The sequence below is a fragment of the Ascaphus truei genome, chromosome 2, assembly GCF_040206685.1.
Source record: "Ascaphus truei isolate aAscTru1 chromosome 2, aAscTru1.hap1, whole genome shotgun sequence".
In the NCBI taxonomy this organism is placed as follows: domain Eukaryota; kingdom Metazoa; phylum Chordata; class Amphibia; order Anura; family Ascaphidae; genus Ascaphus; species Ascaphus truei.
Genome location: NC_134484.1, coordinates 275,658,531 through 275,676,078, shown reverse-complemented (window position 1 = coordinate 275,676,078; position 17,548 = coordinate 275,658,531). Strand labels below are relative to the sequence as shown.

The 17,548-nt window shown below is 43.6% G+C and overlaps 1 protein-coding gene across 4 annotated transcripts in view; it reads left to right on the top strand.

The window, feature by feature from the left end:
- The window catches only part of DNAH5 (dynein axonemal heavy chain 5), a 463,741-nt gene that overhangs the window by 408,394 nt on the left and 37,799 nt on the right, over positions 1 to 17,548 (top strand). For all 4 annotated transcript variants that reach the window (XM_075586253.1, XM_075586252.1, XM_075586255.1 and 1 more), the window contains 4 exons: positions 11,080 to 11,280; positions 15,530 to 15,709; positions 16,088 to 16,225; positions 17,388 to 17,523. In XM_075586253.1, coding sequence (XP_075442368.1) covers positions 11,080 to 11,280; positions 15,530 to 15,709; positions 16,088 to 16,225; positions 17,388 to 17,523 — 655 coding nt within the window. The remainder of the gene's footprint in view (positions 1 to 11,079; positions 11,281 to 15,529; positions 15,710 to 16,087; positions 16,226 to 17,387; positions 17,524 to 17,548) is intronic.

Genomic DNA, 17,548 nt, shown 5'->3' with positions numbered 1-17,548 from the left:
GCCGGGAGATTTCCCGGCTTGCTAGTGGCCGCCCCTCGGCGTGCCGCGCGTCGTCATAGACGCGCGGTCACGCGTCTTCGGGAGCCAGCGCCCCCTGCATGCGAGGGAGCCCTGGTGTCCCGCGATGTGCGGGACGGCGGCAGGGGGTTCCGGGGGACCCGGCGGACCCGGCAGCGGTAGGGAGAGCGCCCCGATCGGAGGGCACTCTTCCGCTGCTTCGGCGCGCGCCCGTCACACTCGGGCGCGCGCCAGGCTACTGCTGCGGCCAAGAACGGGCAAATGCTCGAATAAACTTGGCCGCAGCAGTATCGCCAATCGTCTTCTCCATAAGCCATTGAAAAGTGGCCGGAGCACCGCAGACACCTTGGGGCATCCGGGTGAACTGATAAAATCCCAGAGGACAGACGAACGTCGTCTTCTCTTGAGCAGCTGGGCTCATAGGAACTTGATAATACCCATATCGAAGGTCAAACACGCTGAACCACTGGCTTCCAGACAATGCACTAAGGATCTCCTCTATTCGGGGTAGCGTGTATTGGTCAGGCACAGTGCGTCTGTTCAATGTTCTTTAGTCCACACATAATCGCACAGACCCATTCATCTTGCGGACCACCACAATCGTCGAGGCATAAGGGCTTCGAGATTCGGTCACTATACCGGCCGTCTCCATCTCGTTCAGGACACATCGCACATCTTCCACATCTCGGGAAGCTATACGCCGAGACCTTTCCCTAAACGGAGTCTCATCGTTTGACGAATCGTGTGCTGAGCACTTCTACTGCATCCCACGTCCATCTCACTAGTGGAGAACACTTCCCGTCGCTCTCTCAACTGAGCACGTAGTCTCTCCTTCCATTCTTCCTCCAGGGGAGACTCTCTAAAGTCGAAATGTAGGGTCTCTGGCTCTCCTCCAACACGGGCAGCTTTGACTGTCACTGGGTCGTCTACAGGATCCACCGGGTAAACTCTACCCAGCCTTTGTCCTCGTTCGATCGGCACCGTATGTAGCGACATAGATGGATAGACACCGTAACCTTCCTGGGGGTTTTAGATGTCCACTCCCGTACTTCAGGTATCATCCGATAGCCCCAATGAAGCTCAGACTCGGGGAGAGTCTCTAGCGAAAAGAATCTGTCCTGTTCATACCGCTTGGGGTACACGATCAGCGCTGTCACCCGCATCTCTCCCAATGGTGGAATCCCCAATAACCCTTGCTCTAGATTAAAGATATCGCCATACTCTTCTTCATACGCCACTCTATAGCATTCTTCCCGTAGGCCAGGGGCTATATTCAGGGACGACAACGGTAGCTCACCGGCTTCTTGCAGGAATGAGAGAATCACCAACCTCACTATATCTGCATTCGTGCCCAATATGATGGGAGTACTGGGATGTTCTCGAGCCTCCGGACAGATCAGGGCTTCCACCAACATGGGGTGTGACTTGTTGGTGTTCAACTGCAGGATGTCTAGCTTGACCGCCACTATCCCGTCAATGGGGTAATCATCCTTACTCCACAACGTCATCTTTTCGGCGGACTGCAAAGGAAGATGGCTGAGGTGCTGGTCATAGAATGAACGGTAGATGATGGTCACCTGTGACCCGGTGTCCATCAGTGCTGAAGAATAGATCCCCTCCACAACGACTCTTATTATTGCGGTGGGTCCTACTCGGTAGTAGGCATCTGGTTGAGGGTTCTCTCTGGAGAAGGCTTCCTGGACTCTTCTTCTACCTCCTCGGGTAGTGCCGGGAAGGAAGTGAGTGCTTGTTGTACTTGCACCGTGTAAGACTTGGCCACGGTATAAGGATTCTTGGTATTGGGGTAGACCCTTGCGAAGTGTCCTAATTCACCACAAGTGAAACAACGTGATTCTGGGCGAGATCTGGAACTGACAGGCGATCTGGGTGGGGACATCTCAGTAGGGTACGTATCTTTCTCTCTTTTGCTCTCCCTCTCTCGTGGCAATCCTTTGCAGGAGTCCTTGCTCTATGAGGATGTAGATACTCGGGAACGAGTAGCCTGGCCAGGAGTCTTCCTGGGTGAGTGCAGCAAGGTATGGGCTTCATGCACCTTCACCTGTTGCAGCAATCCTGTGAATGTGGGAGGGGTCCCTTGCATAAGGTTGCTGTGTATCATGTTAGCGATAGGATAGGTGGGACTCGAGCCCCGCAAATACTGCTTACGAAGAACTGCGTCCATCCCAGCGACTGAAACCAACTTGCGATTGAGTAAAATCCCTAGGACCAGTTGTATGCAGTGGATAAACCCCGATATCTCTTCTCTTTCCTTCTGATAGAGAGTATAGTACTTTGTCCAAAGGGTTCCAGCATCTTCCTGCAATCCGTAAGGTTCCTGCAAGAATTCCACTAGGGCTAGGTCGGGGTATTGTTCTCTGTGAATACCTACAATAGTGGAAGCTGGCGGCCGCAGGCACTCCATAATGCGCTGTCTTTTCACTACATCCGTACATGGCCACTCCTCCAATACTTTCAGAGTATGTTCCTTCCAGGCATCGATCCCTTCTTCTCCCGCAGGCACTGGTAGTGTTCCGGAGAAGGCCTTCAGCTTCCTATAATTTTGAGATTGAGACAACATGGCTATAGTTTCCATTAGCTGAGGAAAAGTCAGATTCAACGAAGGCCCTTCATTGACATGGCAACTATCAGGCCTGAGCCTAACATTAGGAATGGGCGGAAGGCTCATAGATAGTCTATCAGGGGCAGGAGATGGAGGTAAACACCAGGCCCAGTTGTTAGCTCCTTCTAACGCACTGGGAGTAAAAGTCACTCTTGGGGGACGGGGGTTGCTGGCAGGGGTACTTGAGATGGGGCCCGCCCCCCGCCATTCACTGGCAAAGACCCTGTCAGAGACCAATTCAGCGGTCGGAGAATTTGGGGAGGTAAACATCTCTTGGATTTCAGGTAAGTCGGCGAATATTAAGAGGTAGCCCTCAGGTGGGGCATCCAGGGCATGTAGAACTCTAGGCGCAGTTTCCCTACATATTTCCTTGCCCACCGTAAATAGCATGGTACTCCATTGGTAAGTGGCATCATATTCCCTTCCTCTTGACCACATTGGTTTTAGGCCCAAGAGTTTCTCTAAAGAGTCCCAAATGTCACTCCCTGACTCTAGTGCAGGGACGTTCCCTATAGCTACCACATGACTGGGTGGTTCCCCCACATTGAAGGCCCAGGCATGGACTTCCTGACTCGACGGGATTAACATAATGGACAATTTGGATATAATGTGACACAGAAACTCTTGGGCACCCCAGGTCTGAATCTCAGTAGCGCCTCCAAATGTAGCGGGTGTACCCCTGGGGTACGGTACTATTGATGCTGCGTTCACCTGTGAGACTAACCTGAGTCCTGAGCCTCCGCCACTGGGAGCCTGGGGTGTACTTACACTCGGTGCAGCGCCTCCACTGATAAGGGATCCCACGTGGTGGGAGTGCTCCCTTATCAGAACCCACATATACAATACCACACGTGATTGGATAAACAGTATTTACTGATCAGAATAATAATAACCCTCAGTACATAACCATCATAACATTAGCCTGCATACACAGCATGTATATCATCACACATATATAACGGAGTGTGTGCTCAGAATCAGTCTTGTACCACCTTAGTCCCTGATGTACCACTGTGCCAGGCACTTTAATATCTTAGTGTCCACCAGCTAGGAAGTCAGTGTGAGTGTGAGGGACAGCGCTTCCCTGTGTTGGGGCCAATTGGTGCACTTTAGTATAATACCTTCCTGGTTAAGGTCCTAACCAGGAAAATCCATGATGACTCTGCAACACCGCCACGTGATCCCACGCCGCACTGTGCTGCTCTCTGCAGAAATGGATGAACAAGCTGACACCACAGGGGAGGGATCCCCAGCCGGATGATCCTCTGCACACTGTCTCTGCTATGGAGTCAGATACTCTACCAGCACTCAGGCGGCACTGTCAATCAGGCAATGTCCTGCTGTATGATCTGTCTCAAGCTATGTGATAGATCCCTGCATTAAGGCCTTCCCTACAGCAAGCATTCTAAGACCTCTACAGTGACTCAGGGGACTAACTAGGCCCTGGGGGTTTGACCTCTGGTCTAGTCCCTGGAGCACTGCTCCGTGGACCCACCTGCAGCTTCAGGCTCCTGGTCTTCACTGACTGCTTCCTCTCCCAGCAGGCAATAGTCCTTCCTGCTCCTTTGGCAGAATCCTGCAGCGTTACTGGCTCCCTGGTATCAGGTGGTGTCACTGCCCCTGAGCATCATGGGGATTGTAGTCCCGCCTACAGCCTTTAACATAGGGAGCCTCGTGCTCTCCCTCTAATGGCCGTCGCTCCGCACCTCATGCTATTGCAACTCCTGTAATGGCCGCTGTGGGGTTGCCTTGCGCAGGCGCAACCTCTCAGGCACTATGCCGCTCCTCGCTGCTTCCCGCGCATGCGCGACTCAGCGTTCGTGCGCACGCCTGCCCAACATGGCGGCGCCCTGCTGTGGGAGCCACCGGCACCTCTATCACCCTGCCTGCACTCTGGAGGTAAGGAGGGGGGGGAACTAGAGCACGGGGAGCTCGATGGGGGTACCTGGCTACAATTACATACAATACATTGGCATGGTACAATGTTACTGGGCCCAAGAGCTAACTCTCTTGGACCCTTATATACGGATCAGGGGTTACCAAAATGGGCTTTACATTTGAGAGCCTGGTTACCCCCTACCATCACAATGTGCCCTAATTATTACTTAGATTTAGTATGTAATCAGTGGCGGATTTCCCAGATGACCCGGGCCTAGGGTGGCAAAAATGTCCACCCCCATATACTTTTGCCGCTTTTGGATATGATGAGTCACTTAGCTGTTGCGGCCTTCTCCTGCTGCCCTCCTCATTTGGAACCAGAGCATAAAATGATGCCGAGAACGTCACACAGCATCTCGTTGCCATAGCAGCGAGACTTCGCAACGTAAAATGACATCATGACATCGCGTTACCATGGCACGTTGGCGACGTATGATGCCGCGGTTCAGAAGGAGGAGGGGGGTTGCAGCAAGGAGGTGGCAGCAACAGCTAAGTGCCTAGGGGCGGCGGGTTTTCAAATCTGCCGCTGAGTATATTCATAATGAGTAATATTCCATTCCAAATTCTTCCAATATACTCTCTATATAGCTCTACCCCTATGACAGAATGTATCAGTAACTCTATATAACTTTCAATACTTTATGGAGTATGAAACTAGGGAAAAGGGAATTGGCCATACATTTATGGAAAAGGAATATAAAAACCTTGCACTCTTACCAGATTGTCTTGCAATTTATTAGTGATGTTTTACATCTTTCAACAAGGGAGTCATTTAGTTGCATCTTTTGATCATGAAATGTTTTAAGCCTGCTAACCCCGACAAGGAAAACTCAGTTGAAGCAGGTACCTACACTAAATAAACACTAATACTAAAAATATACAACTAAGCGCTCTACCTATTTCTACAAAACCTATAAAGTGGCGGTGCCTAATGTACCGAATGCGATAATAGTGCACAAAATAATGTTAGAAAAATTAGGTGGTAACCCTAAACAATTAGTGAATTCTAAAGAGACTAATGAGTCAGCTATTAGAATGGGAGCCAAAAGGAAATAAAACAAATCAATGTAAATGATTTGAACAATAATGCAATAAAACAAGAGAACAAAAGTTCTTGGCGCAAGAAAGTCAAAGAATACCAGTGTGATGGGGAAGGGGTACCCAGGCTCACTAATAAAAGTTAAGCCCTCTGGGTTACACCTGATCTGTGTGTTGAGGTCCTAGAGTGCCAGCTCTTGGACCTAGATGTAAGAAATGCATTGCTGTGACTGTGTGCAAATTATGCGACATTAAAGATTTTTCGGTGTTTTGCCTTTCTCGGGGTGCTAGGACCAGGAGATTTCTAGGTTGTAAGTTTCAGGGTGGGTTTGCTGGAGAAAGTCTTCACAGAATGTGTCTATGTATCGGGGTTCCAGAGTTACAGGATACCCCAAAAGTTGGAAATCAAGTAAGATTCTTGAATACAGCCAAGCCGAGCAAAGTCCGACCTTGAAAACGTTCTTGCGACTCATCGCCAGGATTCCTGCTGCATCATGATCCAGACAAGGTGAACGGGGCATGAAGTGGTTAATGCATACCTTCACCGTACACCTGCACCGTACAGGAGATCCCTAGTAGGAAGGGTGGTGCCCAGGTAAATGCCCAGGTACCCTGAACCTCGCATAGGGGTTTAGGGGATGCTCCAGCTATATGATGAAGCTGTGAGTGGTTTTGTGTGTGTAAAAGTTTTAAAGTCATTTCTAGAGTATGGCAAGGATGAGGCTAGTAAGTGTAGACAGTATATCAGCAAAAAAGAATTGAAACCCGCTCAACCTAAATTGACCAAAGGTCAAAAACAGATTGGTGCAAAAGGGTAAGTAAATGGGCAACAAAAGGAGGAAACACCGGGTGGAGCAAAGGCACTGCCACCCGGATAAGTCCCTTTATACTGCACTCAAGATCTGTGGAGGGAGTGTGCCCTGTCGAATTAGAGATATACAGTCGGAGACAATAATCTGGTCCTGTATGTAGTGATGAATGGGTAAATTAAAACCAAATTTAGGTATTTATTAAAATATATCGGAACCAGATAGGTACATAGCGCAGAGCGGTTTACACACAACCATCAGGCTTAAGAGATATTGAGGATCATGCTCCCATAGGGACAGCTCAGATAAGTACAGAGGGTCATCTTTCCTTCTGTTATTTCCTCTCCCCCACCCTTCTCCCCCCTTTGTGAAGTAGGGGTATGTTTTTGAGGGACAGGAGATAGGAGCTGAATATCAGCTTGGCAGATTCTAGTATACTGCCACTTTACCCTGCAGGGAAATTATATGTTGGTGTGTAGGGACTTTCACACTCTCTTTCCCTTCCCTGTGTGCAGTTACAACAGCCAGGGCCAGCATTATGCAGGGGTCGTTACAGTTAAGTTTGTACCCAGATTTGCAGTACTATGCTGGGATGTTTAAATTAGATATCATCTGTGATTTATGCTGGTATGGCTAATGTGTGTACACCGCTGTGGTTCTTCTTGCGGAGCCTATAGGAACCTGTAACCCTGTGTTAACATTCCATCTGTATCTACTACACTGGGTCTTACATGATCAATGGGCTGTCTATGAAAGACAGTCAGTGGGTTTTGTGTATTCATTTATTCACCCATCTACTGTCTGTGTTCTTCATATATAGGATAACACAGCTATTATGTAGGGGGCACAGTGGTTACTTACCATAATTATTGGATGTTTGAACATTTACATATGCAGGTTCTCATTACTGGCTCAAGGCAAGAATTACGCAACCATCACAATTGATTTTATTTACATGGTTCGTTGTTGGCACTGTATGTGATGTTCATTAGAAGCACTTGTCAGCAAGTTGTTACTCGATTTGTCTGCACCCACTTACCTGTGCTTCTACAGGATGCCTTGCCGGTTGTGCTGACTACACAGGCTTTCATCATTAGAGTTACATTTTCACTTTATGGATATAGCACAACTTATTTTTAGGCATTTATAGCACTCACTCTGTACCTATCTGGTCCGATATATTTTAATATATACCTAATAATTTTGGTTTTAATTTACCCATTCCTCACTACAGTACATATAGGACCAGATTATTGTCTCCAACTGTATATCTCTAATTAGACAGGGCACTCTCCCTCCACAGATCTTGAGTGCAGTATAAAGGGACTTATCCGGATGCAGTGCCTTTGCTCCACCCAGTGTTTCCTCCTTTTGTTAGACAGTATATCCCCTTACTCCATCCCTGACACCAGAACAGGGACTTACACATTTTTATCACACAAGATATAGGTACCAGTATATTTTATTAAAGAGTTATGTTTAATAGGTATATGTGCTGATGACCTGTGAATGAACTGTGGGATTTCCGAGTCCTGGATTCCAAGAGACCTGATGTCTACCAAGCTTGGTGCCTATGGGTCTATGCGGAGTCCGGACTTGAAAGCCTCAGGGATTCCAAGGTGTTAGAACAGGCGGGGTACTGCAGTTACACTTGAGTTACCCCGTCCTGGGCTAACACAGGGCTATCTGGCAACCATTTGCCCAAACCCAGACTCTGGAGCCTGGACAGACTGTGGATTCAATATACTACAGTAAGAGGCAGAGTTGCCAGGTTGGCGCATGCTCCTTAGCAGACTGAGAAAAGGTGCCCACCCGGCTTCACAATACCGGCAAATCGCTCGATAGGCTGTAGAGGTTTCTGAATGGGACGCTGAAACCCAAAAGAAACCTTGCAGATAATCAGAAGCGCAGATTCTAAACGCAAAATAATCAGCGGCAAATTCAAAGATACTCTGTACTGAATAAACGCGAGCCAGCTTCAAAGATTTTGAGACAGAACATTTTCTAAGTCCTGCTTTTTGAGAACGTAGCGGTCGCGGCTGGCATTGCATGCCAAAATCAGTTCCAGGACTTTTGTGAGTACCTCCCGGTCATTGGAAAGGGCTCCTACAGAGGTCATTTTTGTGAATTTAGTTTGAAGGACAATTTTATTCGTTAGCCCCATTCCCAGTAAGTGTGTTAACCGTGTAAATTGTCTTACACTGTGTGTATGTCATTTCCTGAAATAAATTAGAATTTATTTTACCTCCTTGCTTTGCTCAATCATATGATCTCGGTATAAAAGATGTTAATAAACCTGGTCTCCCATGACAACCGGTCTGGTTAATGGTGCTTTGATCAGTCCCAGTAAGTAGTTGTTGATCCCAGAAAGATCTCCTCAAATACTGGAAATTAGTATTAAATCCCAGTACACACTTGCTGATCTCGCTTGATTTCCTCAAAAAATGATATTTTTGTAGATATAAACAGAGAAAGAACAAATCATTATGCAGTATACTCTAAAACATGGGTCATTGCACTCCTCAACATTTTTAATTACAAGTAGGTAGGTCACAAGAAATGAATGGTATCTTTAACTTCAATCAGACAGACATACAGTATTGGATCCCTGAATACCACGTAATCTCCAAATCAGAAGTACCCACGAAATGAATAAAATAGGCATTGAAGGTACCAGGGATAACAATTTATTATAAAGCTCAAGACAAAAAAATAAACACACATTCTACTATGTCTTTACGCATGATCTAAGAATGCTGTCTGCTGTTTGAGATTTAGGAACACTGTGCAGGCAGCTGGGGTCGGATCCACAGTTCTCTCCCTCTCGTCGCGGCTGTGACTCAAGCTGGCTCCTCCCTCGATGTTATCACTACCACTGCGCTGGTCCCTCTAACTCACAGCTAGCAGACAGATGTAATTGGCTCCACCCAACGCGTTTTGTGACTCGAGACTCTTGAGTCAGAAAACGCATAGGGTGGACCCTATTACGTCTGCTAACTGTTAGTTAGAGGGACCAGCGCGGTGGTAGTGACATCATCATGGGAGGAGCCAACTTGAGTCGAGGCTGCGAGGAGAGGGAGAGGACTATGGATCAACCCCAGCTGCCTGCACAGTCTTCCTAAAACTCAAACAGCAGAAGGCATTCTTACATCATGCATAAAGACATAGTAGAATGTGTGTTCATTTTTTGTCTTGCCCTTTTTAATAAATTGTTATCCCTGGTACCATGCTATGCATATTTTATTCATTCCATGGGTACTTCTGATTTGGAGACTACGTGGGATTCAGGGATCCAGTACTGTATGTCCATCTGATTGAAGTTAAAGATCTCATTCATTGCTTGTGACCTACCTACTTGCTGTATTTAGGAATTTGGAGGAGTGCAGTGACCCATGTTTTAGAGTATAATGCGCAATGGTTTGTTCTTTCTCTGTTTATATCTACAGAAATACCGTTTTTTGAGGAGATCAGCCAGTGTACTGGGATTTAATACCAACTTCCAGTCTTTGAGCAAATCTTACAGGGACTGATCAAAGCACAATTAACCAGGACTGGTATTCTTCGACTTTCTTGCGCCATGGACTTTTGTTCTCTTGTTCTATTGCATTAAGGTATCTACACTACATGTATAATATTTATTATTGTCCTATGGATTAAACCTCTTCCCTATGTCAAAAGAATGTCGCAGGCTGGGACTGAACCACAAGAGAATATGTGAAAGGGCCTAAAGGGTTAAATTAATGAAGCATTTACGCTATCTGCAATTTGGTGCAAATAAAACTGATAGAAAAACAAAAATAAAATTCCCTTAGCATTATGAAGGAAAAATTGAGAGCTCACAAGTTCCTTAGGGAAAAGTAATAATATATGTATACTGTATACTGTACACACTTCTGTTTGTCGGTCACAGACACCACCCTCTCCTGTAGCGAGGGAATGGCAGAGTACCACATTGTAGATGTGTTTTATAGCAATTTGCTAATTGGAGAATTAGCAAGGAGCTCAACCTAAAAGGAGGGACAAACACCTCCATGCAAAACTATTTAGCAAAGCAGAATTAGGAGAGCTTAGACTTATACAGTAGCCTTGTTTTACTATTGTAGCATATCTTCAATTAATTACATTGTGTTTATGCCTGTTTTTAAGTCACTCTTCAAACTAATTAAATTACCAGGTAGAGAAAAATACTCACTTGCCATTTTAAATATTTATTTTTGAACCAAGATTGACATTTCACCATTATCTTTCATTCACTTAAACTAATGTATGGCTGGGCATTATTTGTGTATTTAGGGGTTATGGCTCATATTTCCTAAGATGTCTTCGGCTGTAAGACAACTTCAATGGATTATAAATTGTCCTCTAGCACTAGAAAGTGTATAGTAAATATGGACCTTTGTGACTAATGTACTGATTTATCTTATAAGATAAAGATATATCGCAAAGTCGATGAACTAGTTTTAAAAGTATATTTGCTGGTGGATGCAATTCTATTACATGTTCTTCCTTACACATTAAATTATAGAATTTAAAATGTACTTTACAAATGTATTTAATCCTATCTGCATTGCCATTTCCTAATACAAATTTCATTAAAAGCTAAGAAATATAGTTTTGGTACAGAAATGTATTAAATGCTTTTTCTCTGTTTTCTAGACCATTAAGCCATCTGACATTGCTACTGTAAGGACTCTGGGTCGACCGCCTCATCTTATCATGCGCATTATGGATTGCGTGCTCTTACTGTTTCAGAGGAAAGTAAACACTGTCAAATTAGACCAAGAGAAAGGATGTCTAATGCCTTCGTGGCAGGAATCCTTAAGAATCATGATAGGGAATTTCTTACAAAGCCTTCAGGTATAGTAATACTGCTATGTGATATTACAGTAAAGAACAAAAAGGTTAACGGTGTGCTGGTGTTCATCATTTGCAGATTATGATACTTTGTTTTTGACCCACATGTATAACAACATTTTCTACTGCGCTTAAAATCTTATTTGAAATTTGTATGACCACAACATTCCAATTTAATGCTATAGAACAATGCTCCCATTTTTGAGAGGTAGAATATTGAGAGGGATTAACTATGTGTATTGCAAAAATAGGACGGCAGTACTCACTCAAAAAAGTTACTGAAAGGTTTCCTTATTGATTACAACAGGGAAAAAACCCCGGACAGCATTTGGTGCACCACACATGTTAATTTCAAGTACAGTGAGTACAGGAGTGCATGCTCAAACCAAAAATCAATTTACTACATGTAGCCATCGGGTCTTGCAAGGCGCTCCAAAGTAATCTGGAAAAAAAACATACAGTACTGCTGTATTTACTAAGCCATGTTATGAAAATTAGATCATTTCTTGTGTAAATGCATTTAAATATCTGTAAGATCTTTTGTAGCCAGTGAGATGCCTTCTGGGCCACATGATGTCTTCTAGAGCTGGGAGGTATCTATTGGCATAGCACCACTTAGTACCCGTGGCCCTAAATATGGGTAATTTGTTATATATTTTGATTTAGCGCTACAGTAAATTTTTATATCTCAGTTGTTAATTCCACCAAATTTCAGAACAAGGTGTCTTACATTGGTCCCTTTTTATAAAAAAACTTCACATTTAATGCAGCCAATATGACAATGCATTATGCAATACTGTCAGAAAGTTTATTACTGGAATCGGGTAAATTCTAGATTATTTTGTGGGATTCTGGTGGATTCAGTTAAACATACAAACAAATAAGACACTATGGGGCCTATGCAGAGAGCAGCGAATTTTAAAATTGGCGAATTTATTAAAAAGTAGCTTTTTTGGAGAGTTTTAATCTCCATATGCAGAGAAGTGCGAATTCTGCTATGTTTAACATGGATGCGTGTGGCGAGTTTAAATTGGCGAGATGCGCGCTTCAGAAATGTGTTAAAACAAATTCGCGCCTTTTTTTTTCCCTTTGCAATGGCCGCGAGCGGCAGTTTTTTCTGGCGAGGCAAAACGGAGACAATCGCGCCATTTTATTGGCGCGAACAGCCGCTAGATGCCGCTCGCGCCTCTCTGCATACGGATATTTTTAAAACTGGCGAGATTGAGGTTCTCGCCAGCCGCGAGGCGAGTTTTACAAATAGAAAAGAAAAATTGGCGCGTTTTTCGGAACTCGCCATTTTCTGCTGCTTTCTGCGCGATTTTCTCCAAAAAATGGCGAATTTCGAAATAGCGCTGCTCTCTGCATAGGCCCCTATGAGCTATGTAGCTTTTTCGCTGCATTCAAGGATCCTTGTGTACATATTTTTGCAACTCACATCACCATAAAGCATTAGCAGCATTGGTATTAGTTAGGGTGTTTGAAGGAAAACCTTTTTCCTCGCCTAGGCTTCAGAACCGAAAGGAACATTTCCTCTGCCAAAGGAGCTGAAGGCCTTGTGACTGCATACACAATCTGCACCGTTTGCAGCAGACTTCCCGGGAAGCTTCCACGCCCTGTCACTTGTTATCTCCGATCTTTGTTGAACTTACAGGCCCGGGAATACGAAAGAAATTAAACGTAACGCAAGCCAGGTTTCAAATCCTTTGTCTCAATCTATTACTCATAGGGAAATAACTTTTATACAGGTGTAGCCCTGCTTCCTAGCGAACACAGGCCACTACCATATGCTGTATCACCTGTAGGCTCACAGGGTCTGAGCCTCTGCCACGGAGAGCCTGGGTACACACAATACCTATAACTTGGTGCAGCGCCTCCACCTGCGACAGCTTCCGCTCGAGGGGAAGTGGGTCTTCGCAGGACTTATGTACATAACACACACACACACACAGCAATATCCCTTAACCAATTAACTTTACTTGCAGTAACCATATGTTATACCAACAGGTGTCCCTCCCTAGAGGAGACACTATACTCGCGTCTCGCCGAACGCTCACCCTCCCGTCTCCCTTCACTGGGTGATCCCACCCCGTGTCCAGTTCCCCTTGGGAATAGTTCTCCCACCCTCAAGTGAGTCAATCAATGTGTATGAGTGTGACTGTGCAGCCACTGTGTCCTGAATGAAGGATGGTACCATTGGTGCACTTTAGAATTACCTGCCGAGCACTCCAGTACCCGGTGCGGCTACAATCTTCACAAAGGATCAGCGAGGTGTAGATGACGTCACCCGTAGGTGTCTAGGGCGATCCCACCCAGACAAGCTGCGGCTCCATAGCGGGGTCTGACCCAGACCTCCCGCCCACTTAGAACTGTCCCGGGGGTGATAGTGTGGTAATAAAGGGAACCGGAACCTAACTATGGCCAGTCCCTAGCTCCGCTTGTTTCTACGGGGACTCAGGGCCTAACTGGGCCTGGGGCATGCAGCCTAGGTAGGGGGCGGTCTGCCTCCCCACACCGAAGCTCCTTCTCCTCTCCTCTCCACACAACTCTGACCTCACGTGTGCGCAACCACTTCCTTTTCCTCCTGGCCTCGCACCTCATTGGTCCAGGTGCATCACGGGGACCCGCGGGGCTGCTGGGACCCGTCGTGCTCTACCTCCTTTGCGGGTTTTATCTCACCCTCGCTCTGCGCATGCGCAACCTCTGCTTGGCTAAGTCTGCGCTGACGCCAACCACAACATGGCGGCTCCCTTACGCGGAACTTCCGTTATCGGAGTGTTCCTTAACTGCAGCATACCCACCCATAACAACCAAAAAGGGTGGAAAGAGGGTCCCGGCTACACAGGAAAAATAAGATATTGGTTAGAGGCGTAACATAGGCGTAACCTTGGTGTGTCTTGGGCGTAGCTTTGATTAGAGGCGTGATTTAGGGGCAGGACATATTAGTGGCATGATTTTGGGACGTGTCTCTCCCAATACATGCAATGTCTGAATACATAGCTTATTCATTGTCTGTTATCAAAAGAGACCTTGAATCTTTAGCAACTAATTATAATATTTTGTGTCTTTCAGAGAACCAGTCTATTATATTCTGACTAAAAGAGCAGGAGACTAACAATATAAAAAGTATCTTAGCAATATCCTGAGCAGGAAGAAAGGAAATGTAATTTGGCAGAAACTGAGTGCATTAGGAATTATATTTCAGCAAAAGGCTGACTACAGAATCTTAACTCGTTATAAACAGACAATATGGATGCTTAACACAAATGCAGATTCTGGCCTGACATACTGGTCCTAACAGTGTTGGTCATTCAATACAACCATGAAGCTTTGATCCCAGGCTCAGACACTTATACCTAGATTTACATGATGTTACCAATAACAGAAATGGCCGTTATTGTACTTTTTAACTATTTCTAAGCTAAGTAAATTAAAAAGAACTGCCCTATTTTGGATTATTAATAGTATAGAGTTAATCACTTGATTTCAAGATAACGCTGCCTTTTATTCAAAGAACACGAGTCTGACGCTACTCATATCCAGAGAGTGAAATGGTTCAAGAGAGAGCACAATATGTTCAAAGGATTTACATTGGAATATTTCCCAGGTGTCTCCTCCTCTCCACTTTCCTCTCTCTCCCTCTCCTCTCTAGAAAAAGTCCTATTTCAGTGCCTGTATGGGAGAAATGCTATAGTTATGTATGACTTAAGTAACATGATGTTATGTCCGAGAATTAACCTTAATGGTGCGCCTTGAAAATTGTCTGAATATCTTTTAGTCCATAATGAGCTAATTTGCATAAAATTTCAAATATCGTATGAATAACGTCATGCTTGTAACAAGAGTAAATTAATGTCACTATATTTGCTTTAGTGAATACTAAATTATGATTATTTCGGTTAACGTTTTGTTAAAAGCTAACAGAACTTGGTGAATGTGAGTCTTCAATTCATAGTGACATGGAGCCAAACCACATCTTTAATAACAATATCATTGTTTATTTCCGCGTTTTCACCTTTGGACGATCCCATAACCAAAGTGGAAGTGGCAGCCATACATATATGGTACTTCTTTAATTTCACCTAAATACTGTTTTTTCTTGCACTTCATTTGATTAAATAGGTATCAGATATTTGTCAAATTGAATGTTGCTATATAAACACATGAAATGATTGTAAATAATATTAGTCAGATCAGAAAACTTAATGCAGATACAATATATTAACATATATCTTTACCTTATTTCTATTTCAAGCAATTTCCTAAAGACACAATCAATGAAGAAGTGGTAGAGCTTCTGTCACCATACTTTGAAATGCCAGACTACAACATTGAGACTGCAAAGCGGGTGTGTGGAAATGTAGCTGGGCTCTGCTCATGGACCAAAGCCATGGCTTCCTTCTTTTCAATAAACAAAGAAGTGTTGCCATTAAAGGTAAATCTATAACATTAGGGTTTATGGAAGTTACTCGTTTGTAATGTCCAGTCCAGTATATAGTGAACTGTCTCACGTTTTGCATTTACTGAAATGTTCCATATAGAACATAGACAAATACATTTGTCAAATTGCCAATTATTAAATGTTGGGTTTGAAAACATTAGGAACTAACACTTGATTTTTACATCTAGTCATATTTTTTTGTACTTGAGGTGACCAAGGCAGAATTCAAATTGAGCAGAACACTGTCCAAGTTTTTTGTGATAAATTATATAAAGCAGTTCTGTTTTAATGTAATCTAATTAAAATGCTTTAGGCAAAACAGTGCATGGTTTCCAAATGATTTTTAGCTCAAGTATGCTTTTTCTTTTGTAGGCTAATTTGGCAATTCAGGAGAGTAAGCTTTCTACTGCCAATTTGGATTTGCAAAAAGCACAAGCAGAATTAGATGCTAAGCAAGCTGAGCTGGATGTTGTTCAAGCAGAGTATGAAAAGGCAATGAGTGAAAAGCAGGTTTGTATAATTGGTTTGTTTGTTGAATTTTGAAAGTTGCGTTTTATCAAAGACCTCACGGTGCTGCATAGTGCGAAAAGATCAGAAACACTGCAGAAACATAATAAGCAATACTTCAGTCGAAAAACAGTAATGCAAAAGAACACTTCGTCCTAATTATTCTAAGACCTCCAGCATGCTATTTATAGATAAATGCTTCACATGTAACTCTACTGTATGGATTATCAGGTGTTGAAACACAGACATCTGAAAATGTCACCCTAAGCTTTTACTGTGCTGGCATCTAAACTTGTTCTGATGAGTAATGGAAAAATTACCCTTAATACTAGTTAAGCGAAGTGTAGGTGCGCAACTGCTACATGCAAATGAGTAAATACTGTAACTTCATTAAATTACTTTATATAACCAAAAATAAGTGTAACATTACCTTTGTGAATTAGTAAATGTCCAATCCTAGGATGCACTGAAGAGTACTGTTTTTAATGTCACTTAATTCCTTTGAATGCCATTGTGGGATCAAAGGGGTTAATATATAATTATTAACAGAGATATTAATAAATAATTGAAATAGAATCTAAGGTTCAACTTTTCCTAAACAAATGTGAGCCATACTTATGTAACAGAGTTGCTTATTATGCCATCGAATTTCCATGGACTGTACATCTCTAACCTTAATTCTTATTCTCGTACCAAGAAGTGCCATGACTGGCACTGCACAAAGTAAAAATAGGAAATACAAAGCTGGCCATTTTTTACTCATGGTTCATGTTTACAGCATTGTTATCTTTTTATTTTGACATTATTGCATCAAAATTTAAATCTGTATTAAACATATATTTTTGTGCGCATTCCTTGAAGATAATGTTATACTTTTCAATGTAATTTTGCCTTTTTTAAATGCATATACAATAAAGTTTTTTTTTCTCTTATTGTTTTTGCTTTTTTTAGACAATGACCGTTATGTTAGCTATCCATTTTTTTTTTCACCTAAGTTCTCTGCTTAATGCTTTTTTTCCTTCCTATATACAGTTACACTCATTCATGTTTTAGTTTTTGGCAACTGTACTTGAAGAAAATATTTCTAAGATTTTTTTGTCATGTACATTTTGAAAAGCGTTTAGCAAAGATTTATACTGCATCTTCCTTTCTTCCCCAACATCAGACTCTTCTAGAAGATGCGGAACGCTGTAGACGTAAAATGCAAACGGCTTCCAGCCTGATTAGTGGTCTGGCCGGTGAAAAAGAAAGGTGGACTGAACAAAGCAAAGAGTTTGCTGCACAGACAAAACGACTTGTTGGTATGTAACATTTCCCAGAAATATT